This window comes from Microtus pennsylvanicus, chromosome X, assembly GCF_037038515.1.
Source record: "Microtus pennsylvanicus isolate mMicPen1 chromosome X, mMicPen1.hap1, whole genome shotgun sequence".
NCBI lineage: Eukaryota > Metazoa > Chordata > Mammalia > Rodentia > Cricetidae > Microtus > Microtus pennsylvanicus.
Window position 1 is genome coordinate 33,167,859 of NC_134601.1, and position 26,090 is coordinate 33,193,948.

The 26,090-nt window shown below is 37.9% G+C and overlaps 1 protein-coding gene across 6 annotated transcripts in view; it reads right to left on the reverse strand.

Annotated features, from left to right (window-relative positions):
* The window catches only part of Rbm41 (RNA binding motif protein 41), a 51,850-nt gene that overhangs the window by 24,016 nt on the left and 1,744 nt on the right, over window positions 1–26,090 (reverse strand). For 3 of the 6 annotated variants that reach the window (XR_012908906.1, XM_075956683.1, XM_075956681.1), the window contains exons 1-3: window positions 24,319–25,785; window positions 23,289–23,481; window positions 22,530–22,734 (exon numbers count right to left, since the gene is read on the reverse strand). Coding sequence is in view for 5 of the 6 variants with exons in the window: in XM_075956683.1 (XP_075812798.1) it covers window positions 22,530–22,734; window positions 23,289–23,481; window positions 24,319–24,560 (640 nt within the window). In the remaining variant the exon portion in view is untranslated. Of the gene's footprint in view, window positions 1–20,772; window positions 20,856–22,529; window positions 22,735–23,288; window positions 23,482–24,318; window positions 25,786–26,090 lie in introns of those variants that run through there. The other 3 variants (XM_075956684.1, XM_075956682.1, XM_075956685.1) reach the window with 2 other exon arrangements.

A 26,090-nucleotide genomic window follows, 5' to 3' on the forward strand; every position in this document is an offset into this window, starting at 1 on the left:
AGAAAATCTAAGCTATCCATAATAAAACCATTATACTAACAAAAAACAATAAAACCTTTAATTAGATCATTTTAGACTAATATAAGATCAATACAAAACCCAACTTATTTCTATACACTTTGCAAACAAGAATCAGAAAATGAAACAGAACAATTCTATTCACAAGAGTGTCAAAATGAATAAAATGCTTAGAAACAAATTTATTATAAGAAGTTTGGTATGCTATAATATATAAAATAATGATGAGATGAATCGTAGACAATCTGAATAAAGGAAGAGACATTCTGGATTCATGGACTAGAAGAAACTGATACTAAAAAAAATGATGCAATTTTCTAAATTAAGTGACAGACTCAATCCAATCTCCATTAAATTCCAGCAATTTTTGTAAAAAAACCCAACAGGGTGTTGCCAAAATCTGCATGAATACAAAAGACCTAGGATAGAAGAAACAAGCGGGAAAAGCCACTATGCTTGTCAAGCTCACTATAAAGGTCCATCCAATAGGGATCTGAAACATAAAGACAGACATATGGATCAAAAGAACAAAATTATACAAGGAAATTCAATGGAAAAATAGTCTTTGCAAGACACGGTGTTAATCAACTGGAAATCTCCATATAAAATTAAGGATTTAGATCAGACCTTAAAACACAAATTTCCATGCAAAAAATATAGGAACCAAGACAGTGGATATTCTAGATAAATACAAAAGACTATATATTTTTACTTTGATTCTAGGAAAGATTACTTAGTTAAGATATCAAAAACTTAAATCATAACATAATAAATTTCTAAACTGAACTTCATTAATATAAAATATTTGTGCTTCAAGACACCATTAAGAACACAAGAACAAATAAACTACAGACCAGAATCAGGCCTTATAAAGGATCTGTATTCAGAAAACACATAAAAAAATCTCAGTACACAATGTTAAAAATACCAATAGCTCATAAATTTAAAAATGGACAAAAGACTCAAACATTCACTAAAGAAATTTTGTTTTGGTGCTGGATAAGTGTATAACATATATTTGATAGTTAAAGTATAAAATCCATGTGAATCTCCACAGCTTCAGAATGCATATTCTTACTGTAGAGAAGTTCATTGAGATATATAGACTTTGGGTGTTGTTTAGATACTACCAATTTGAGAAGAAAAAACCTGGAACTATATTTTACAATGTATACATAAATCAGTTCCATGGTGATTAAGGACTTAAGCATGAAGGACAAAAAATAAACTTTTAGAACAAAGAACAATACCTTCCTACATTCACACTAGACAGAACTGATTAACTGAAATACAGAACGCCTTAAGCATATAGAAAATATGAAAATATTTTACTCTATAAAATGAAGAATTTTATCAAGAGGTATCATAAAGGCAGTGAAATGATTAGCTGGAATTAGAATGGATACTTTAAACACATATAACCAACAAATGAATGCATAGCCACAAGGATAGAATTTGTACACATTTATAGGAAGTATACCCTATGACTAGAGAGTTAAAAGTAGAATATTCAATACATATAATACCCAAGCATCCCTAGCTTCCTCCTCTCTGTAGTTACACTTAGATAATTGGAGATCACTAAAATCTGCCAAATCCAAGGAACTGTTGAGCTGAGGTACAGTTTTGTTTGCTCGTTTGTTTTGAGCCAGGGTTTCTCTGTGTAACAGCCCTAGCTGTCCTGGAACTAGCTCTTGTAGACTAGGCTGGCCTCAAACTCACAGAGATCCACCTGCCTCTGCCTCCTGAGTGCTGGGATTAAAGGTTTGTGTCACCACCACAGCCCCTGAGGTACAGTTCTGATACAGGCTTAAGAGGATTTGTGAACTCTTTACTTCTCAATTCCATTCCAAGGTATAAACCCTGAGAAACTCATGTCCATACATCCCAAGACTCCCATACAAGAAGCATCATATAGCAGGATTGATACTGATGCTTCATCCAAATGAGAATCCAAATTTCCAGTTATAGTGAAACAGAAAAAAAAAATCAATGTTATATAAAGGAATACTATACTTCAGTGAAAAAGAATTTACTATAGCTCCAAACTGTAATGTGGATGAATTTCACAAATACAATATTAAACAGAAAAGGAAGATCCAGTATATGTATGATTTAGTTGAAGCACAGGGTGTTTAAACACGGGGAAAGTAATACTGTCTAGTGGTGGATAGATATATAGGTAGTAAAAAGCATAAAGAAAATTATCCTAAGTCTGCACAGGAGTTAAACAGAAGGGAATACAGGGGCCTTTCCGGTTCTCCCATTACACTATTTATTTATTTCTTATTGATCAGAAACGTGTGACGTACTCTAGCATGATCAATCTTATCACTGAAAATTAGTTTGTACAAATATGAATGAGAGATGGGGAAGAGGCAGTAATAAACATACAGGGTTTAAGAATATTCCAAAGCCTAAAAATTTAACTTCAGATGAGAATGTGGTCTTTGCAGATATAATTAATCAAGATTTCATTAATCAACTATATGAAATCATAATAAATTATGGGAGGGCCTAAGAAGGCAGTGATGGGAATGCTATGAGCAAAGGTTTATCACCAGGAGTCAGGGGACAGGTATACAAAGGACTCGCCATAGATCCTTAAGAGGGAAGCAACCGAGCCAACACCTTCCTTTTGTACTTCTACAACCCTAGAAAATGGATTTCTATTGTTTAGTTATGGTAACCCTAGGAAGCTAATACATATTTTAGAGTGGGAAATGGAATGATGCTTTAATCCCCAAAATGAGGAATATGCTTTGGGATTGAATAATAAGTAAAAGCTAGAAGGATTTTGACATTTTTCATAATATGAGCCCAAATTTCCTTCAGGAGTGCACTGGCAGAAACACAGATCTTAAAGGTAGTTCTGGTAAAGGCTTAGAAAAAAGTGAACAGTAGAGAAAGCTCAAGTAACACTAGAGAGTATGTACACACACACACATGCACTGTCAGAAATCTGGCTGAATTGGTGTCAAGCTATTGGGAAAAAACGTAGCTGAGGAGACTTTCAAAGTGGGGAAGATAAGGACTGTTTCTTCTTGATGCTCGTAATAAAACCGTAACATTAAAGATATAAACTGAAATTAAGGAGAAAGACACCAGATTTGATGATCTGGAAAATCCGGGGCCTATCCAGACAGTATGCTCTGGAAAAGGGTCCAAGGCTGTCGCCAGACAAACTTTTACTGAAGATATTAGGAGAATGAGTCATAGATTCAATCAGCAGAAGCCAGGGACAGAGACAGGTTTATCTAAGAAGGATCTGCAGAGAGCCTTGTCTCTAACAGAATGACTCTCTTCCTCAAGATTGACAAGGCTTCTGCTAATTCTGGACCAGCAGAACCAGTGGCAGCCTAGGAGACAGATGTGGGACAAAATAACGAAAGGGTAATTCCAAGAGCAAAGACCCATATGCAGAAGCCAGAGAAGGAGCTCAGAACATGACTAAGGAATAAAACTTGCCCTGCTGCATTATTAATTTGCTTAGTAATCCCTTTGTTCATTCTTTCATGCTCCTTCAGAATGTGGTTGGCTATCGTATGTCTGCCTACCATTACATATTAGAATAGCATGACTTCTTTTTCAATTACATTAGTCTTTGGGTAGGAAGAAAGAAATTTTGTTCCAGGATAGACGATATCCTGAACCTTATTCACACCAAAATTAGATTATTTAAATAATGAGATGTAAGACTTTTTGAGTTTATATGTAAATGGCATTTGGGATGGGTTATACGTAGACTGCAAGTACTGGGATGAATCTGGACTTTGAGAAGCCACAGGACAGAATGTACTATGCTGAATAGAATACCTCTAAAATTTATCTCTACTTGGAACCTCAAACTGGCTTTTGAGGTTTGATAATGTTTATGCCAGTTGTTAAATTATTATAAGACAATACTGGATTAGGGTAGGTTCAAAATCTAATGGTTACTATACTCAAAAGGTAACATGAAGACACAGAGTCAGACAACAAAAATGTCGTTTTGATGACAGAAGTAAAGATTGGAATGACATGCTTATATACATCACAGAACATCAAGTAGCAGACGCTAGAAAAGGGAAGGACAAACATATTCTTAAAGCCTATAGAAAGAATGACCCATCAATACTTTGATTTGCCTCCAAAACTGTAAAGGAAATAATTTCTATTCCACAAACCATATTAATGTGAGTTTATTAGCAGCCTTAGAAAACTAACACGATTATAGAAAAATTTTCTATAAATTATGTTGGAGAAACACAAATGACTGGTATACTACACAATATGAGTACACTTCAAAACTTTATGTTGAATTAAGTAAGTCTTCTACAAAGAATAGTTACTGTATTATTTTAGCTGTAAAAAGTTCTAGAATAGGCCAAACTAATCTACACTGGGAAAAATAATCAAAGTGTAATTTGCCCCTGGGAGAACAGGATGGGAGTTGCTGGAAAGAAGTATGATAAGACTTTCTGGAATGATGATAACCTGTAAGTTTTAGGTGATGTACGTGTCCTGATATGCTAATGATTGTTTGTACCCATTTTCAACTCAGGGTTGAGTGCTGACAGATTGGTAGCCTGCAACTGTCCAGTGGGAATATACAGATCATGAAAATTAGCAAATGATACAAACCATTGCCTAAAATGATGATTCATATTCTTACTAGTATATCATCATTCAGAAGCATACATTGTCTAGAAATGGGCAGATGAACACTTAAATTTTATATATTTAATAACATGAAAATTTTATGAAGATAGAATCAAAATAAATATTTACCTATAGCTAACAATATGCATGATAATGTACTAGGAAGTAAACATCTATATCAACAATTTTTTTAAAATGCATTTATAAGTAAAATTGATATGTGTACAGAAGTACTGATTAGATAGGTGATGATAAGGTATATTAATGGTACAATAGATTGTGATATATTGAGTATTTGTGAGAGTCTTTCTTTTGTGCATGTTTGAAATTTTTCATTGAAAATAAAGATCAGAAATCGATTCCTATTTAGATATCAAAAATATTAACAGATGCATATAATCCTGGCTCTCTTGGAACTTTGATTTTGATATTTTACCTTTTAACTGCTACTTATGGTATATAATGAGAAACAAAAATCTAAGTGTTTTGTTTGCTCAACTGCCTAAAATGCTAAAGGAGATTTCCCCCATTTTTCATGTTCTTTAGATAGCAGAAGTATGGACTCAGGGAAAACTGGCAAATGATGCAATGACTGTCATGTTAAAGTTCTCAAAGGAGATAAGGACAGAATCCAGTACTAGAGTACGAAGATTAGCATTAAGCACTAAAGACTCTCCTATTTCTGAGTGAAGTGGGAAGAAAAGGAGAATGAGAAAGCAAGTTAACAGAGTGCAGAAGGAGAAAGCAGATGAAAGCTCTTGCTGCTTTCAAATTGAACCAAAAGATAGCTTTTAAAAACAATAAAAGAGAATAGGAAAAATGAATGAATATCTATAGTAGTCCTGATAAGGAATGAAATAGAGAGCTGTAGAAGGAGCTGCGGGCAGGTCTGCTTTTCGTCCTGCCTGGCTCCTGCATGGCTAGCTTAGCCCCAGAAATAATAACACGGAAGCTGTATTCATTTAAACACTGCCTGGCCCATTAGTTTTAACCTCTTATTGTCTAGCTCTTATATATTGATTCAACCCATTTCTAATAATCTGTATCACCACTTGACTGTAGCTTACCGGGATGAGTCTAACAGGCGTCCATCTCAGAGAAGAGGCATGGCGTCTGCCTCATTGCCTTCTTCCCAGAATTCTGCTCTGTCTTCCCCGCCTACCTATCTTCTGACCTATCAGGCCAAGCAGTTTTGTTTATTAATTAACCAATTAATTAATTTTGTTTATTAATTAACCAATGAAACAACAGACAGATAGAAGACCCTCCTACATCATTTCCCATTCTCTTGCTTGGTCTCATTTCCCATGATGAAGGAGGGTCTTCTATCTACTGTTGCTTTCATTGGTTAATAAAGAAACTACCTTGGCCTTTTGATAGGGCAGAATTTAGATAGGTGGAATAGACTGAACAGAATGGTGGGAGAAAGAAAGCAGAGTCAGGCAGACGCCATGAAGCTCCAGCTCAAGATGGACATAGGTTAAAATCTTCCAGGTAAGCCACCACCTCGTGGTGCTACACACAATAGAAATGGGTTAATCAAGATATGAGAGTTAGCCAGTAAGAGGCTAGAGCTAATGGGCCAGGCAGTGTTTAAATGAATATAATGTGTGTTGTTATTTTGGGTATAAAGCTAGCCGTACAGGAGCCAGGCGGGACAAAAAGCAGGCCTTCTTGCCTCATCACTACAGAGAGCTGGCCATGGACTAAGAGATATACTGAGGGGGTGGAGGGAGGGGAAAGCAATTAACATAGTACCAGAGATGAGGAACTTATCGAAATACTAACGAACTAAAAGCTACATGATTTTTCTCTAGTAGTGCTTGCAAGGCATGCTAAAGGAAGACAATTAGCTGAGACTTCTCTTAGGAGGCATGATACACAGACAAGAAAGCAAAGAGAAGGGTTCCCTGAGGTTGAATCTAAATGATACTAGGAAGACCAAGCAAGAGATGAGAGATTATAAATAAAAAGCAAAAGAACTAGAGATATCAACAGTATTAAAGATATGGTATAACAGGTCTAAGAAAGTTCTGAGAGCTGTTAAGGTAAGAAAAAGATTGCAGTTGGGCATGATGGTGCATGATGAATCTTAGCAGTAGACTGGCCAGCCTGGGCTACAGAGCAAGTACCAGGCCTGTCAGAATTACATGGCAAGACTGTCTCAAAAAAGAAAGAAAAAAATAAGGAAACAGAGAAAAGAGCATTGTCAAAGAGTATATGCTACAGTGAATTTCAGAAGTATATTTCTAGAAATAATACATCTTAGTTTTCAACAAATTTCATTTTTAAATGATATTTCATAATTCAAAAGAGAATTTTCTCAAGAGGTTGCTCAGTGGCAGAGCACCTGCCTGGTATACAAGAAGGCAGAAGTTCAATCTCCCATATTGCATGGGGAAAAAAAGTTCAAGATATAGTCTTTTGAAATATATACAAGTGCCATGGCCAAAGCAGCATTGATTTTTCTGAAGATGGTATATTTAAGGGACAGCATGGTTAATTAATAACTATGATTTGGGGAAAGTCACTTATTCTCTTTAGAAGCTCAATTTTGCTTTCTGTAAAATAGATGTAATAATATCATGTCTTATAGAGCTGTTACCAGAATTAAATGCATCAGTTTGCAAACTAAGTATTTAGTATTAGCAAAATGACTGGCCCAAAAAGCCTTCAAAAAGCTATCAGCTATTAGGAGTTCAGTTTCTAGGTAAGATTAAATAAACACCCCTCACTCTGTCTATCCCATGACGTACAGCTATAAAGCCTACCTGGTCTAACCCACAGAGTAGAGTTACAAAACTTGTTGAGAATGTATGGTCCATTTGAAGACTGTGAATATGAACAATAACAGACAGTTAATTGGTTAAAGGCCTAGAATCCAAACTAAAGAACTCATTAAATTGTTGACAGTAGCAAGAAAGTCTGACTTAGCAGTTTATAATCCCAATACTTGGAAAAAACAAGAAGAACAGAAGCTCCAGATCATCCTGTAGTGATGGAGGAAGGTCACTGGTTAAATAAACTGCCTTGGCCCTGATAGGTAAGAACATAGGTGGGTGGAGTAAACAGAACAAAATGCTGGGAGGAAGAGGAAGTAAGGTCAGAAATCATGCAGCTCCTCTCAGGGCCAGACGCCATGAAGCAAGCTGCCAGGTCAGACATGCTGAATCTTTCCTGGTAAGACTGATGCTACACAGATTATTAGAGATGGGTTGATCGGGATATGAGAATTAGCCTGTAAGGGCTAGAGTTAATGGGCCAGGAAGTGTTTAAAAGAATACAGTTTGTGTGTTGTTATTTTGGGTAAAGCTAGCCGGTGGCAGGAGCCGGGGTGCTGGGGACGCAGCCCCGCTGCTCCTATTACTACACTTTAGCTACATAGTAAGTTCAGGGTCAGCCTGAACTGCATGAGACCCTTATCAAATACAACAAGGAAATAAACAGAAAGAAAAAAAAGCTGTATTATTATATTTGTGATAAGCTGATTTTCTACAATGATGTCAAGACAATTTAATGTGAAATGGCAATGTTTTCATATGTAATGCCATTGTATACATTATAATCTATGTGAACCAGATGAACATAAATATCTATCATATACCAAACGTAACCCAAATGGTTTATAGAGTTAAATGTGAGCTGAAACTGTAGTCTTTTAGAACACAGGAAAAAATCGATAGGACATTGAGTTAGAAAGCAATCTTCATCATAGGATCAAAACCAGAAGTCCTAAAAAGCAGTAGCTTACATGTCATCAAAATCACAAACCTCAGAGCTTTGAACTATGCCATTAAGGCAATGTCAGGGAAAACAGCAGAGTAGGAACCTTTGAAACACCTCTTCCACAAAAGCAACAAGAAACCAACTCTTACAATTGTAGAAAATAGTCAAAGGTTTGTAACAACCCAGGGAAGATTTCTTAGGAAGAATAGCGGGATCTCTGCAAGAATAATGAGTTTTGCAGTGCTTTAATCTGCCCTACTTCCATCCCAACTCCTATTTCCGTGGTTAACCTTGAAAGCCAGTGGTTTGAAATCAAAAGAAAAAGAACAAAAAACAAACCAGCAACAGGGCCAGCAGTAGAGGGTGGAGAGTAGAGGCAGCAGCCCTTGGAAGTCCTATTCCCAGACAACAGTCACCATTTGACCCATTTGCTGGCCTTCAGGAAATTCAAGGGACTCTCTCTATTTGAGCAAACTCAAAGCAAACACTAACAGACTTTTTTCTAGGAACTTATGACGAAAATTTCGTTCATAGGAAATTGCTGAATTTCACAGACACCTGGGTAACAGTTAGAGAAAATACCAGTTAGTAAAAAAAATCTTAAGAAGGCAAAATCCAGAGAATGAAAAGTCCATATAAGGCTCTAAGAAAGTCTAACATATATCCATACACATGTATGACTATCTGCAAACTTAGGTATGCACATGCTGAGGAAAAGATCTGAAAAAGCCATATAGTGTCACGTTTGATTAACCATGAGGCTTTGTGTAACCAAGAAATGAAAGCATTTCCATTTCAGATCGCAAAGTACATGGCTAAGGGTTGAAGATGTTCTCAGCATACACAGAAAATCCCTCAGGAACACTGGAAAAATACTAGTTCTAGACATAATGTTCTAGACACAATGAAAACATTATACTAAGATAGCAAGCACACTATATATTATATGAATCATTTATATAAAATGTCCCAAATAGGTGCATCCACAGGGATGGATATTTCCTTGGTGACTGCCCAGGGTGGGAGTATAAACAAGGACTAATAGCACTCTTTGAGGTGATGGAAATGTCCTAAAACTAGATTGTTGTTATGGTTGATGAATTCTGTAAATTTACTACAAATCACTGAATTGTGCACTTAAGGAATGAGTTTTATGGTATGCAGTAAATGCTAACTCAAGAAAGTAGAAAAAAAGGACCCAACTCTATACTATAAAAGCTTACTCTTTCCCAAATGTAATAATATAAATAAGCTAGAGGTAAAATGATGGCAAGAAAGCAATTCTGGAATGCTGGAGTAAAAACCTCTAAAAATCTGTGTCCTAAAAGCAAAAGGAACACGGGGGGAAAAATGACAAAATCAATTTTGGAAGTAAATTAAATGCTTGCAATAAAACATGGAGGAGTTTCAAGAAAAAGTAAGATTAGTAAATTTGTAGCACTTCAAGTTTCCATAATCCCAACTCTTTCTTTCCAGGTTCACAGTCTTAAAAAAAAAATCAACAGTATTGACATAATAGAAGCTGAAAAGCAGCAGTGTAGCTGAACCTAGAGGGCAGAACAGTTCTAGAGCATTACAAAAGACTCAATCTTCAGAGAATCTCTACTATTTCATGTGCTTGGTACTGGAGGGAAAGCTACAGTCTGAGGACCTGGCTGTCTTTGATATGGCTGATATCCCATACTATAAGAATAGTCCATTCCTAGGGCACTTGACATGATTAATTGGTGGGGACTGTATAACAGTACATCTGCCTGAGATGGAATTAACAGTTGAGACTAACAAGAAGTCAACAAAGCGAACCTGTAGAGGATCAAGACAGTGAATATTCCACTATGGAGGGGACAGGGAACATGAGCCTCCATCTCTAGCTGAGGAGCTAGCTATTGGCAGTTAATGGCTGTGAGGGGAGGGAGAAGTCACTTTTCTAAAGGATGTAGCCCCTGGTGGGTTGCCTATGCTGCAGCAATTAGAATCAATGGGTTATTAAAAAAATAAGAGGACACAGAGACAAGGAGGGAAAATGTGGGGGAGGAGTACAGGAAGGATGGTGGGGAGGGAGCGAGGGCAGGTATCAAAATATACTTGACTCAAGTATGAATTTCTCAAAGTACATAAATAAAAATTTAGAAACTTAAAAAGAAAAACGGGCTTTGAAAAATTCAGCTACATTCCCAAGATGGAAGGCCATGAATATATACAAAGCTGTGTGGACAGGACAGCTGGGATCTGAGAGGACTCCAATATCTCACTCTGGACAGCCAGGGAGGCTTTGCATGAGTAGAAAGTGAAGTCTAAGGAAGAGTTGTCAAGTGTTTGAATATTGAAAGGGTGTTCCAAGTTACACGCACATGGACCCTTAAGCAAAGGATGATAGCCATTTGGGTTCAAGACATTTAAAGAAATTATCTTCAGCCAGGCGGTGGTGGCGCACACCTTTAATCCCAGCACTTGGGAGGCAGAGGCAAGCGGAACTCTGTGAGTTCTAGGCCAGTCTGGTCTACAAGAGCTAGTTCCAGGACAGGCCCCAAAGCTACAGAGAAAACCTGTCTCGAAAAACTAAAAAAAAAGAAAGAAATTATCTTCAATCATCAGAGAACGACTTTGTTGTTAAAAAAGCAGAGAGAAAACATGTTTTAGAATTAAATACAAAGGAAAATTACTAAACAGTGACATCAACAAATCCATGGGGTAGTGGTGATGGTGGACTGATTTTAAAAATTACATTATACTATTTAAAATTTTCAATTTTCAACAATACAACATATCATAAAGAAAGGGGGAAAGCATGGCTTATACACAGGAAGAGAAAATTAATAGAAGCATGTTTGTTAGGTTAACAAGACAAAAATCTATAACAGTCATTCTAAGTTCCTTAAACAACTGAAGGGAAAACTCAGATCATCGGATAAAATCGAACTAAAAGTAAGCAGACAATATGAAAATAAAGACCCTCGTAGGAATTCTGGAGTTGCATGTGAAGTAACTGACGGGAATACTTCACTAGCAGAAAGTAACAGATTGGAGTTAGCACAAGAAAGAATCTACAAACTTGAAGATAACCTCGCTATCTACTCAGAGGACAATAATCCAGTCTGGGAAGTAAAACAAATAAGGACAAGGAAAACTTAACAGCCTCAGAGAATGAAGCAGATGATCAGCCCTCTCGGATAGCACATACAGATCACAGGAGTCTCAGAGGATGAAGCAGATGATCAGCCCTCTCGGATAGCACATACAGATCACAGGGGTCTCAGAGGATGAAGCAGATGATCAGCCCTCTCAGATAGCACATACAGATCACAGGGGTCTCAGAGGATGAAGCAGATGATCAGCCCTCTCGGATAGCACATACAGATCACAGGGGTCTCAGAGGATGAAGCAGATGATCAGCCCTCTCGGATAGCACATACAGATCACAGGAGTCTCAGAGGATGAAGCAGATGATCAGCCCTCTCGGATAGCACATACAGATCACAGGAGTCTTAGAAGTTGAAGGGGGGGGGCAGAAAAAACATTTCAAGAAATCAACTCTGATAACACCACCAAACTGATGAAAAACATTAACCTACACATCAAAGAAGCTCAACAGGATCAAAGTAGAAAAAAAACTCAATATACACCTAGATACATACATCCAAAAGGGGATGCCAAAGGGGAATGCAAAACGTAAATGTCTTTGTGTCTGCGCTTGTGCATATGTACATGCATGTATTCATGGGGGTACTCACATGTTGGGGAGGTTGAACACACACATAAGTGAGCATACATGTATAAGACACAGGACAACTACACTGTTGTTCCTCAGGAGCTTTTTAGACAGGATCTCTCACTGGCCTCAAGCTCTCCTAGAAGGCGAGGCTGCCTACACAGTACATCTCAGAACTCCACCTACTATTACTGCTCCAGCCCTGGAACTGCAAACACATGCCACAATGCTTAGCTTTCTTCTGTCTGGGGCTTGAACTCAAGTTCACATGGCAAGCATTTTATTACTAAGCTATCTCTCCAGCCCAAGAATGAATCTTTAAAACAGTTACTCAAGAAAAGAGACTCATCATGGAAAGGGATCCAAGGAAAATTAACAACTGACTTATCAGACACCACAGAGGCCAGAGGCAATAAGATAGCATATTCAATGTGCTGCAAGAAAAATGCTGTGAACCAAATGTTTTCACCCACCAAAACTGTTCTTCAGAGAGGGAAATAGAAGAACTAGTAACTAAGAAAAGACTATAATCAAAGTATGCTATATGCATAAAAGAAAATGTCACAATGAAACTCAGTATTTTGTACAATTAATATATGCTAATACAATGTTCTTATAAAAATTATAATTAACAATGGAAGAAATTCTCAGATAAAGAATTCATTACCAGAAGATCAGCCCTAAAAGAGAAAAATTAGACCAAAATAAATGAATAGTGCATAGTAACTAGATGTACACAGACAAAAAACACTCATAAATTGGACTACATAGGTAAACATAAAACATGGTACGTATCTTTTCCTATGTAATTATTTTCTTTTCATCCTATCTGACATAGAACAGTAATTACAAAACTGCTACTACACTTGAAAATCTATACAGATGTGATCTGCATGATAGTGGTGCAAGAAAGAGAACAGAAACATACCATATTTTAGATATGGTTAAAATTAAGTTGCCATTAGAGAAGTCAAACTTTCACTAGTTGCAGATGATATAGTAGCATACATAAACAACCTTCAATATTCTACCAGGGAACTCCTACAGCTGATAAACACCTTCAACAAAGTGGCTGGATACAAGATTAACTAAAAAAAAATCAGTAGCCCTCATATATACAAACAATAAACAGGTGGAGGAAGAAATCAGGGAAACAACACCCTTCACAATAGCCCGAAATACCTTAAAATATTTTGGTGCAACACTAACCAAGAAAGTGAAAGACCTATATTACAAGAACTTCAAGTTTTTGAAGAAAGAAATTGGAGTAGATATTAGAAGATGAAAAGATCTCCCATGCTCATGGATCAGTAGGATTAACATAGTAGAAATGGCCATTTTACTAAAATCAATCTACAGATTCAACACAATCCCCATTAAAATCCCAACAATTCTTTATAGACCTTGAAAGAACAATACTCAACTTCATATGGGAAAAACAAAAAACCCAGGATAATTAAAACAATCCTGTACAATAATGGGCCTTCTGGAGGCCTCACCATGCCTGATGTCAAGCTCTACTACAGAGCTATCATAATAAAAAAAAACAGCTTGGTATTGGTATAAAACAGACACATGGATGAATGGAACCGAATCGAAGACCCAGACATAAAGTCACATACCTATGAAGACCTGATTTTTGACAAAGAAGCCAAAATTATACAGTGGAAGAAAACGCATCTTCAACAAATGGTGCTGGTCTAACTGGATGCTGGCATGGAGAAGAATGCAAATAGATCCATATCTATCACCCTGCACAAAACACAAGTCCAAGTGGCTCAAAGGCCTCAACATAAATCCAGAAACACTGAACCTGATAGAAGAGAAACTGGGAAATAGCCTTGAACACATTGCCACAGGAGACAACTTCCTGACCAGGACACCAATAGCACAGACACTAAGATCAACATTACAATTAGCAAATGGGACCTCATGAAACTGAAAATCTTCTGTAAGGCAAAAGATACCATCAACAGGACAAAATAGCAGCCTGCAGAATAGGAAAGATATTCACCAAGCCAGTATCTGACAGAGGACTAATTTCCAAAATATATAAAGAACTTAAGAAACTAGACATCAAAAAAACCAAATAATCCAATTAAAAATGGGGTACAGAGAATTCTCAACAGAGGAAAACTAAAATGGCTAAGAAACAAATCTTTAACATCCTTAGCCATCAGGGAAATATCAGGGAAATGTAAACCAAAATGACTCTGAGATTCTATCTTATACCTGGTAAAATGGCTAAGATTAAAAACACAAATGATAGCTCATGCTGGTGAGGATATGGAGCAAGGGGGAACACTCCTCCATTGCTGGTGCGAGTACAAACTTAGACAGCCACTATGGAAATTAGGTGATTCTTCAGAAAGTTGGGACTCAATCTACCTTAAGACCCAGCTTTGGCATATATCCAAAGGATGCTCAATCATACCACAAGGACTATGATCATAGTCATATGATCATAGTTATATCAACTATCATCATAGCAGCTTTATTCATAATAGCCAGAACCTGGAAACAACCTAGATGTTCCTCAACTGAAGAATGAATAAAGAAAATGTGGTACATTTACATTATGAAATATTACTCAGCTGTTAAAAACAGTGACATCAGGAAATTTGCAGGCAAATGAATAGAACTAGAAAAAAAATCATCCTGAGTGATGTAACACAGACCCAGAAAGCCAAACATGATATGAACTCACTTCTAAGTATATATTAGCCATAAAGTAAAGGATAATCATGCTATCATCCAGAGACCAAAGAAGCTAAGTAGCAAGAGGGGCCCAAGGGGGGACGCTTGGATATCCCTGGGAAGGGGAAATAGAATAGATTTCGAGGGTGACCTGGATATGGGTAGGGATGGGAACAGGAGTGATTAAGTGGCGAGAATGAGGAATTGAATATTGGAAGAGATGACTGGAAAGGGGGGCATTTCGAGGTGAGGTAGAAATCTACTGTAACGGAAACTTCCAGGAATCTACTAGGGTGACCGCAGCTAAGACTCCTAGCAATAGGGAATACATAATCTGAACTGGCCATCTCCTGTGACCAGACAAAGTCTTCGAGTGAAGGGACTGAGACACCAACCCAGCTACATAACCTTCACGTACAATTTGTCCTGCCTACAAGATGTGCTGGAATATAGGTGGCACAGAAATTGTGGGAGTAGCCAACCAATGACTGGTCCAGACTGAGACCCATGCCACAAGAGAGAGCCCACCCCTGACACTGCCTGGAGCATCAGGACCCAGAGGCTGGATGGCCCGGAGACCTAGGAAAGAACCAAACACGACTGGAGAAAAAAAATGTCACCATAACAATGCCTAACAATATTCTGCTATACTCATAGATTGGTGCCTAGCCCAACTGTCATCAAAGAGGCTTCATCCAGCAAATGATGGAAACAGATGTCGAGACCCACAGTCAAACAATAGGTGGAAGTAGGGGAATCCTGCAAGAGAGCAGGGAAAGATTGTAGGAGCCAGAAGGGTCAAGGATACCACAAGAAAATCCACAGAATCAACTAAATTGGGTTCCTAAAGGTTCCAGAGACTAAACTGACAATCAGGTAGCCTACATGGGACTGACTTAGGCCCTCTACATATATATGTTACAGTTGTGTAGCTTGGTCTTCCTGTGGGACTCCTAACCGTGGGAGCAGGAGCTGTCTCTGACTCTTTTACCAGCTTTTAGGACCCTATTCCTCATACTGGGTTACCTTGTCCAGCCTTAATACAAGGGGAGGTACCTATCATTCAGAGACCAAAGAAGCTAATTAGCAACTTGATATGCTGTATTTGGTTACTATCCATGGGAGACCCGCCCTTTTCTAAACAGCAGCGTGGATAGCAGAAGAGAGGTGGGGGAGGAGGAGAGACTGGGGGAGAGGAAGGAGAGGAAATTGTAGTAGGGATGTAAAGAATACAAATAAAACCATTTTAAAAATTAAGTTTTCATTAATGTAAACTAATCAAAGATGTTAGCTATAATCCTTAATTCCTAATGATATTCCCCTATTGTCATCAGAGAAGCACTGTTAACAACTGATGGGAACAGATGCAGAGACCCACAGCCAAGCACTAGGCGAAGCCAGGGGAACCCCACTAAGAATAGGAACCAGGGGGCTTAAGGACAGCACGAGAACAAGACCCACAGAATCAACTAAGCAAGGCTCATAGGGGCTCACAGACACTGAAGTGAGAAAGACAGACCCTGTATGGGTCCGAACTAAGTCCACTGCATATATGCTGTGTTTGTTTAGCTTAGTGTTCTTGTGGGACAACTAACAGTGGGAGTGAGGGTATCTCTGACTCCTCTGCCTACTCTTGGGGGCCCTTTTCCTCCTACTGGGTCCTACTGGGTCACCTCATCCGGCCTTGATATGAGAGGTTATGCCTAGTCTTTTTTTTAATCTATTTATTATGTATATAGTGTTCTGGGCACCAGATCTCATAGATGGGTGTGAGCCATCATGTGGTTGCTGGGAATTGAACTCAGGACTTCCGGCACAGCAGTCAGTGCTCTTAACCACTGAGCCATATTGTAACTTGTTATAATGTGTTCAGTTGCTATCCCTGGGAGGCCTGCTGGTTTTCTTTTCGGGGAGGGGATGTGCAAGTGAGAGGGGCTGGGAGGAGTGGAGGTAGAGGAAACTGCTTTGGGGATGCAAAGTATGTAAAAAAATTAAAAAAAGATAATTAGGAAGGGAATAAAGCACGCGTGCGTGCACACATGCACACACACACACACACACACACCAATGGAGGGTGAATCAAAAGTTAATTAAAATGACATACTAGACAAAATTAATTCCATAAATGAATAAAATAATAGATATATATCCTATCTTATCACAATAACCTAATACATTAAAATAAGCAAACCAAAAACCTCAATCAAAAAGCCATAAGAAGCTATACCCATAAAGTCTCAATAATATGGTTGCCTAAATAAGACCTGCACGATACAATCACAGGCTGACACGCTAACATTTGCAACACTAAACAGACTGGACAGGTTTTGTATCTAAACATGCACACAAACATACACACATCAATTTGTATGTGTGTATGTTTGTATATAAATGTTGTGTAACACTAAATGGACTGAGTGGCTTTTGTATATAAACAAACACACAAACACATACATACACAGTCATGAATTTGAGAGGGAATGGGATTTAGTTTTGATCCAGTCATTATCTGGCAGAATGATATATTTTTGCATATTTATAAATTTCCTGTGTCTTAGTGATATTATTTTTCTACTTTTTTCCATTTAAAATAGAAGTAGTGAGTGGATATCTTTACTTTTTTTCTCTTGGTGACAAAATTTCAGTCTTTCACCACTATTATACTATTAAGTGTTAACACATAAATATGAGCAAATAATTTCTGAAAAAATGTGACAGTAAATAAGTGGGAAAGGGGAGACTCCTTTGAATAACTTGTGCTCAAACATTTATAGGAAGAAAAGTCAATCTCAATCTAGAGCTCATGGTAAAAATATCAAGTCAAAATGGATTACAGGTCTAAGTATAAAATGTATAACTATAAAACCACAAGAAGAAAATACCAGAGAAGGTCTTTTACATCAACAGATACTAGGCAGAGTTCTTAATTCTTATACAGATCCATCTGCACACACAACTAAGAAACTCAACAAGAGTTCAAAGCATTTTCTCTGAGGAGCGAGACCTATATAATGAAAGCTAGAAGATGCAGTTGAAACCAAAAATATAAAAAAGAAACAAAGAGCAGGTAAGCACTCATGACCATTTAGAAGACTTAATACTGTTAAGAAAACCTCACTAGCCAGAGCTCTCTACAGACTCAATTCATTCACTACCAAAGGGTCAATGATGTGATTTTGTAGAAATAAAACATTCTACCCTAAAATACAAATGGAATCTCAAGGGACCACCAAAATAATGAAGAAAATGTGAAAAAATACCTTAAGTATTACATATTATTACTTCCTGATTTCAAAACTTACTACAAAAATTAAAAGACCATGCTACATTCCAGGTGTGGTGGTGCACACCTTTAATCCCAGCACTCTAGAAGTAGAGACAGGCAGATCTCTGTGAACTTGAGGCCAGCTTGGCTACAGAATGAGTTCTAGACAGCCAGGGCTACAAAAGAGAAATCAAGTGTCAAAACAAAACAACAGCGTGCTACTGGCATAAAGTCAGACACATATACCACCAAGAACCCAGAAATAAATTCTAATCCATATGGTAAATGATCTCTGAAGAAAGCAATAAGATCATTCAGTGCAGAAAGAACAATCTTCAAAAAGAACAGTCCTGGGGAACTGAATAGCAACAAGTGACAGGATCCTTATCTTAAGCCATAGGCAAAAATTAACTCAAAATGGATCAAAGACCTAAAGAGTGAAAAATTGATAATAGCTCAGAAGGAAACATATAGGAAACGCTTTGTAATACTGGATTTGGCAATGACTTCTTAGATATACTAAAAGAGGCATGGACAAAAAAAGAAAAATGAGAAAACACCGTGCATTAAAGGATAACAAGAAGAATAAAAAGCAGACACAGAACAAGAGAAAATATTTACAAGTCATGTATCTGAGAAGTGATTAATACCTAGATACCTGAATGGATATGTCTTTATAGAAGACACAAAGCCAAACAGTATAATGAAAAACTACACAGTAGCACTTATTAGGGAAATGCAAATAAAAACTATAATGGCATACATCATGCCCTTTAAAGTAGCAATTATCCAAAAAGAGAAAACCCAAAAAATAACATGTGTTCGTGAGAATTTAGAAAAATTGGAACTTTTATGCATTGTTGGTAGGAATGCAAAATGACAATCTATTTAGAGAACAGTAGAGAGGTTCATCAAAAAATTAAACATAGAATTATTGTAAGATCCAGCAATTCCACTTCTGTGTATGTACTCCAAGAACTAAAAGCAGATATCAAACATTTGTACACCAATGTTCACACCAGCATTATTCACAATAACTACACTATGGAAACAATTGAAGTATCCACTGACGAATGAATTGATTAAACAAAGCAGTATGTACATACAATGGAATATTATGCAGCCTTAAAAAAGGAATGCAATTCTGACACATGCTACTATATGAAACAGCAACAAAACATTTATGCTAAGTAAAATAACCCAATCGTGTAAAAGATAAATATTGCATGATTTTATTTACAAGTGGTACACAGGGTACTCAAATCCACAAAAACAAAAATGGAGGTTGCTAGAAAGCAGAAGGTAGGAGGTAGAGGAAGTAGCTTTTAATGTGTATAACTTAAAAAGCTCTAGAGATGGGTAGAGGTTATAGTTACAGAATATGAATTTTAACACCACAGAAGTAAATACTTAAAAATGGTTAAAATAATAAACCTTGTTATATAAATTTTAGCACAATTAAAAACATACTGCTAAGAGAATGAAACAACAAGCTCCAGACTGTGAAAAGTATTTGTAAAGCATACATCTGATGGAGGATTGTGTTAGCAGATATAAAGAAATCTCAAAAGTCATTAGGAAGGAAAAGCAATCCAATGACAAAATGGCAAAGATGTGAACAGAAACTTTAGCAAATAGGATATAATGATGGCAAAAAAGCACACAGAGAGATGCTCGGCATCATTAGCCATTAAGAAAAGGCACATTAAAACAACAGGGAGGCATCACTTCACACCTCTCAGAACAATCACAAGAAATACTGACAATACCAAATGCTGACAAAGATGTAGAGCAAGTCAACTTTCATACACCATTGGTGGGAATGGAAAATGGTTTGGCAGTTTCATATAAAGTTAAATGTGCACTTACCATATGACCCAGTAATCCCACTTCTAGATATTTACCTTAGAGAAATAAAAACTTATGTTCACACAAAAACCTGCACAAGAATGTTAATATCAATATCATTCATAAAGACCATAACCTGGAAAAACCCAAATCCACTTCAATATGTGAATGGATATGGAATATCCATACAATGAAATGGGACTCCACAAAAATGAATGAGTTATTGATATAAACAACAACTTAGATGAGTCTCAAAAGCATTATGCTGTGTGAAAGAAGCCAGTCTCACAAGACTACACACTGCATGATTCCATTAATATGACAATCTCTAAAAGACGAAGCAAAAGTAATGAAGATACGTGATTGCCAGGAACTTGGGGGGAGCGATGGAGTGAGTCTAAAGGGGGAAGAGTATGAGAGTTTGCCTGAGTAATGGAGCTGCTCCCTCTCTTGATTGTGGTGGTGGATACATGAAATCTACATGATTTACAATCCACAGAATTGTACACCAAAAAAGGCCCCATGCAATTTTACTGTAATTTCATTTCAAAATGCTAGTTATGATATAATCATCACCATCATCAACAGTTTTACTGATTAATGATATTCAGAATTATTTGTGCAATGGGATCTAAAATTCAGCTAGGACAATGTAGGTCTGGTACAGTAAAGCTAGAGAAGTAAAAACAAAACTAAATGTAAAATCTTGACAACTTCTAACTGCACTTTAATATTTCATATCAGGACAATATGCTCTCTCTAGTTCATTTCCTGGAAACATATATAGTGAATATGTAATTAAATAAGTGCTCAAGTTAGAAGTCTGGAACCCTAGTTTACATTCCTAAATCTAACACTGTAAGAAAACTCTCGACTTGCCTTTTGTGCCTAATTTTATCTTCCTCTTCATTGAGGTCATGTACTTGTCTGCACTTGTCTTTTTGTGGTATGCTGTGAAGGTTTAAAGCAAGGAGTTTCAAAGATAGGAAACAGAACAGAGACACACACCCATCCCCCACCCCAATAGTAGGTACTGCTCTGATTTCCATGTATTACCTCACTTAAACTTCCTAACAACTCCACATCACAGAGAAAGAGCTAAAGTATAGAAAGGTAATGTGATCAGCATTTCACAGTAAGTGGGGGAGCCAGGTTTTTCCCAGACAGTCTGCTTCCAGAGCCTATGTTCACACTCAGTACGCCATGGTATCTCTCCACAGAAAGCTGTTCATCTGTTCCTTTCTCCCTTACCACTGCCCTGGCAACTGTATAGCTTATCTTTAACACCATTCAATCACTCACATGACCTTAACATACAGACACAGTTCGGATTTCTCTCCTAGGCTTCATTGCTTCATTTCTGCATCAATATCTGCATATACTAATCCCACCATCTTCACAAATTCAGTCTGTTTAAATGAAACACATCACCCGTCTTCAGACTTAATTTTTTGTACTGTTAAGTCACACACCTCTGAAATATCTGCATTATCTCTCCATATTCCTCTCTACTTCATTCTCAGTATCAATTCTTCATGTCATATCACTCACATACAAATCCACCTCTCCAGTTCCACTGTCATCGTCCCAGTCCAGACGCTGATAACTCAGTGACTTTAATGCCGTTCTTTCTTTCCTCTTGCTAATTCTTTCTCGGCCACTACATTTATCATTTCCAAAAAGAGCTTTTATTATCCTACTATATTCAAATGCACTAACTGAACAAACTAACTCCACATGTCTCTGTATTATCAAGCAAATAAGAGTCAAGAATTTTGAGCTACCTTTTCAAGCTGATCTCTTAAAAAATGCCCCCAATTAACAATGTTCACACCAATCACTGCAACTGAAATGCTACTCCCTCTCCTGTCTACTAGATAGGGTTAAGAGTATTTCAATCTTACCTCTTCTGAGGCCTTCTTCAGTCATACCAATACAACTCTGAACTTCTGTGGCACTGAGTCAATATATCTAACATTACTGCTAAAGGGTACATGTGTGCATCTCCATGCCAATTAGTACAAGACTAGGAACCATTTCTTAAACCCTTTCTGTGAACCTTCTACCATGCCGAGTAAACTTAACCGCTACACGAATTCTTTCTGGCTAAGATACATACTGTTTATGTATATATTTTGCATTACTTTACAGTCTAGTCTAAAGAGCCATCACAATCGCACTTTATCTCCCCTTCATGTGTCTGACATTATTCCCTGCCAGACCCTATTTTGCTGGCACACTGAACTTCTCACGGTTCCCCACATATACCAGGTCCTTTCACAGTATGACTCCTATCCATCCAGTAGCTGTAATGTCCTTTTCCCTTTACAGTCAAAAGAATGCCTGTTGCTCTGTTAAGATAGTACAAATGTCAACTGCTGACTCCCCCAATTAGATTCGGATGCTTCGTGTTCTATGCCACCTTGGCGTTTGATTCAACTCTTTATAACACTTTCAATGGTGTCATGCAAGTAACTATATATATATACTTGTGTCGCTCATGGGACTCTATATTTCTCAAGAGTAGTAACATCTTGTCTTTCACTAATTCCCCATATCTAATGCCCTGACGTTAAATCTTTCTTTCAGCTAAAGAACACTTCAGAAGCAGTGAGGATCCCATACCTTGGTAATAAAGAGCCTTAAGGAAGGAGTGACGATCAGTTCCCTGAAATAAAGACTTTTCAATTTCCATTTCTCGCCTGGTCAGTTGTTTGCTCTTTGAAAACCTCTGTGGCAGGCAAAGGATGCGCTGGCGCTCTGAGATCCTTTCTTCAATATCTTGAAGCCGTTTCTGTATTGCTTCAGGGGTGGCCCTCAGCTTTGTCCTCTGAAACCAGGAAAATTAGATGCTTTGTATCATAAAGAACAAAAGTAAAACTGAGCCCTCACTTAAGAAGATGAGAAAGGCCCAGAAATTGGAAGTGTTTATGTAAGTTTTAGTTAAAGGTTAGCCAACAACTTCTCTTTAGCCGTTGTTTCTACCTTAAAAACAAAAGATTCAGACTAACACATGGTTTCATAAAAACTAAGAACATAAATGTTCTCAAACACAAAAAAGCGAGCACATGCTGGGGAGTTCAGCTGTGCCCACTTGCAAATGATCACCCCAACAGGACTGGTTGGTGGTTTCCATACCCCAGCATAGAGGCACAGAGTTGGGCATGAGATTGTTCTCTAGAGAGAGGCTTGTGGCTATAAGAAAGCCCTCACTGGTGCTGGGTAAGACTTCCCAGGCACAGCTCATTGCAAGAGTGCCCACACTCCTGGAAGTAGCCCTTGTCCTAGCTTTAAAGCTCCTGTAGGGAAGGAATTTTATCAACACAGGCACACACATACATAAATGAAAATAAATACATCCTCTTAAGAAAACAGCTTTTTTACCTTTTCACCTGAAACATGGCTTTTCCAGATCAGTATTTCTGTTTCATTGAGCCCTAGTTCCCTGAGAGAAGCGGTTTCCTGGTCTTTTTCATGTAGTGTCTGGAACTGGGATAAAGTCATTGTCCCGGCTACTTCCTTCCCAAAGGGCTTGTACATGGTACCCGGGGCAAAGCTCTCTTTCTTAGAGACACATCTGCAAAACACAGAAGAAGAGAATAAGACCATCTTGTGGTTACAATTCACAGTAACCACATTACATATTATGATGAGGCCGCCTATTATTATAGGCCCAGTGAAGCTCATAGGCAAGTCTCTCTTACATTCTTTTGCCAAGGTGAAGCACCATGGCAACAGAATGGAGTTCCATGAATAGTCCCCAAATATCTAAGACTAATAAATGACTAAATTAACGTTTACTGAGTTCCCCCTATGCACTGCGTGCTGTGTTCTCTACTGAGAGATAACAGTAAAAAGAAAACAAAAATAATGGGGCTAGAGAGATAGGAAAAAAATTAAGAGCTCTTATTGCTCTTGTAGAGGATCTGGGCCAGTTCCCAGCACCCACATGGCAGCTCACAACCACCTCCAATTCTAGTTCTAGAGCAATGAAAACCCTCTGGCCTCTGCAGGCAATGGCACACATGGTTCACGTTAACTCCCCCAACATCCCCCACCCACAAACAAAATAAATCCTCTATTAAAAAAAAATAGCAAAAGAACAGCCACCTATATAAAGAACAGCATAAGAGAGGCAACTAAATAGGAAATGACCATATAGAATTATATATACCATGTTAGGGGAAATACAGGATGTTATACTAGGACACAGTAAAAGTACTTGGTCCTGGCTGAGGAAGATACAGGAAGCTTCCTACAAAAAGGGACAAAAGTAAAATCTGACCTGTATAAAGAAGTCTTCCTAAGAAAGAGGCTGTGTGAGAGTGGAGGGCTCCCACCAGGCTTTAAGACTGATGTATAACCTACAGGTGATGGTCTATTATAACTGCCCTGTTTACAAATCGATACTCACTCTTGAATGGAGACAGAGGTATCAAGTTGATGTTGAAGGAGGCTCTTCAGCTGCCTCTCACCTTCTGTTTCCAACTCCTCCAGGACATGCTCTTCATTCTTCACACAGCTATTTATCCTGGAGCAGATGTGAAACACACACACACACACACACACATATGCACGCACGCACGCGTGCGCATGTGCACACACACACACACGGAAAGTAGAAGAGACATGTAATCCGAAATATATTCTCTTCATCTATATTACCTATCAGTGATCCCTTTGTTTAAAGATATTTTTTCACTGTTCCACCACCCTGAATATTCATTACACAAACATTTACTAAATGCCTATGTACACAACATGTATTGTACTAGCTACTTGTACTGGCTCGTTTTATGTCAAATAACACAAGCCAGAGTCATTTTGGAAGAGGGAGCCTCACTTGAGAAAATGCCCCCACCAAACTGGCCTATAGGCAAAGCCTATGGTGTATGTTCTTGAATGATAATTGACATGTGAGGGCCACACGGTGTGTGGTGTCAGCCCTGGATAGGTGGTCTGAGATCTGTCAGCTGGAATGAACCCTTTCCTCCCCAAGTTGCTTTTGCTCATGGCGTTGTGTCACAGCATAGAAAACTTAACTAAGACACTACTTGTGGAAATGAAAGCTATTCCAAGCATAGTTTTCATCAAGGGATTTCTAATATATTTAGGGAGAAGATATACATACTCTTGTGCTGTGTACACGTGCCTACAAAGGAAAGGAAGCCGAATAAACAATGATAGAGAATCATACCCAAATGAGTAAAGGTTTGCAGAAGAAAGGGATAAATGGGAGCTAACATGGAAGAGAAGATTTCAGAAAGGTATTCTTAAATTGGTGCTAGAAAGACAGGGTGTGACAAAGAAAAGGTGAAATGGGAAGTCAAATATGAAAAGACAAAACACATACTGTGGCATATGGAATTGAGGCTTTGAACTACTCAACTAGGGATTCTGGGCCAGACCTGAGCACACGGCTATCAGAAAGCAATTTATCATGCCAATAGGTGTCAAAGAGTAAGCAGTGTTTTAGGCCATATAAACTGGAAGGTAAACTAGAATAACTAGTTAGGAAACTGTTGAGGTAAAAGGCAATGAAGTTCCAGACTAGAGCAGTAATAGCAGAAATATAAAGGAGGGATAACATGAGAGAAATCTTCTGGGGGATGATGGTAAAAGAAAGTAGAACAAATCAATAAATAATAAATAATAACACTCAAATGTCAAACTCTTGGTACGGTACAAATTTCAAACTGTTGCTACAGTTTGACAGAATGTGGGTAGCAATAAAGGAAAAGAGCTCCAGACGAAATAAACACCTAGGACAGGGAAAATCAGTGTCATAAATACCTATACTGAGTTGTCCAAATCTTACGACTCTGAAATGCGGCATGAAGTACACTTCCAAGACACGGAGTCTGAGGGAACAACAAAAATGGCTGGCTACAGGCAGGACAGTCTGAGGTTGAACATACAGACAGGGTTTTGTTTTTTTTCCCCCAGACAAGGTTTCTCTGTGTATCTTTGGCTGTCCTGGAACTAACTCGAACTCAGAGATCCGCCTGCCTCTGCTTCCCTGAGTACTGGGATTAAAGGTGTGCGTCACCACCACCGGCTCATAGAGAACTCTTAAGCCACCTGTGTCCACAAGACCTGAAGGCATTGGAGAAGAACTTCTGAAGGAAGAGCAGAAAATACAAAGAGTGTCTTAATAACTTTCTAGCCCAGACACTCCTTTGGAGA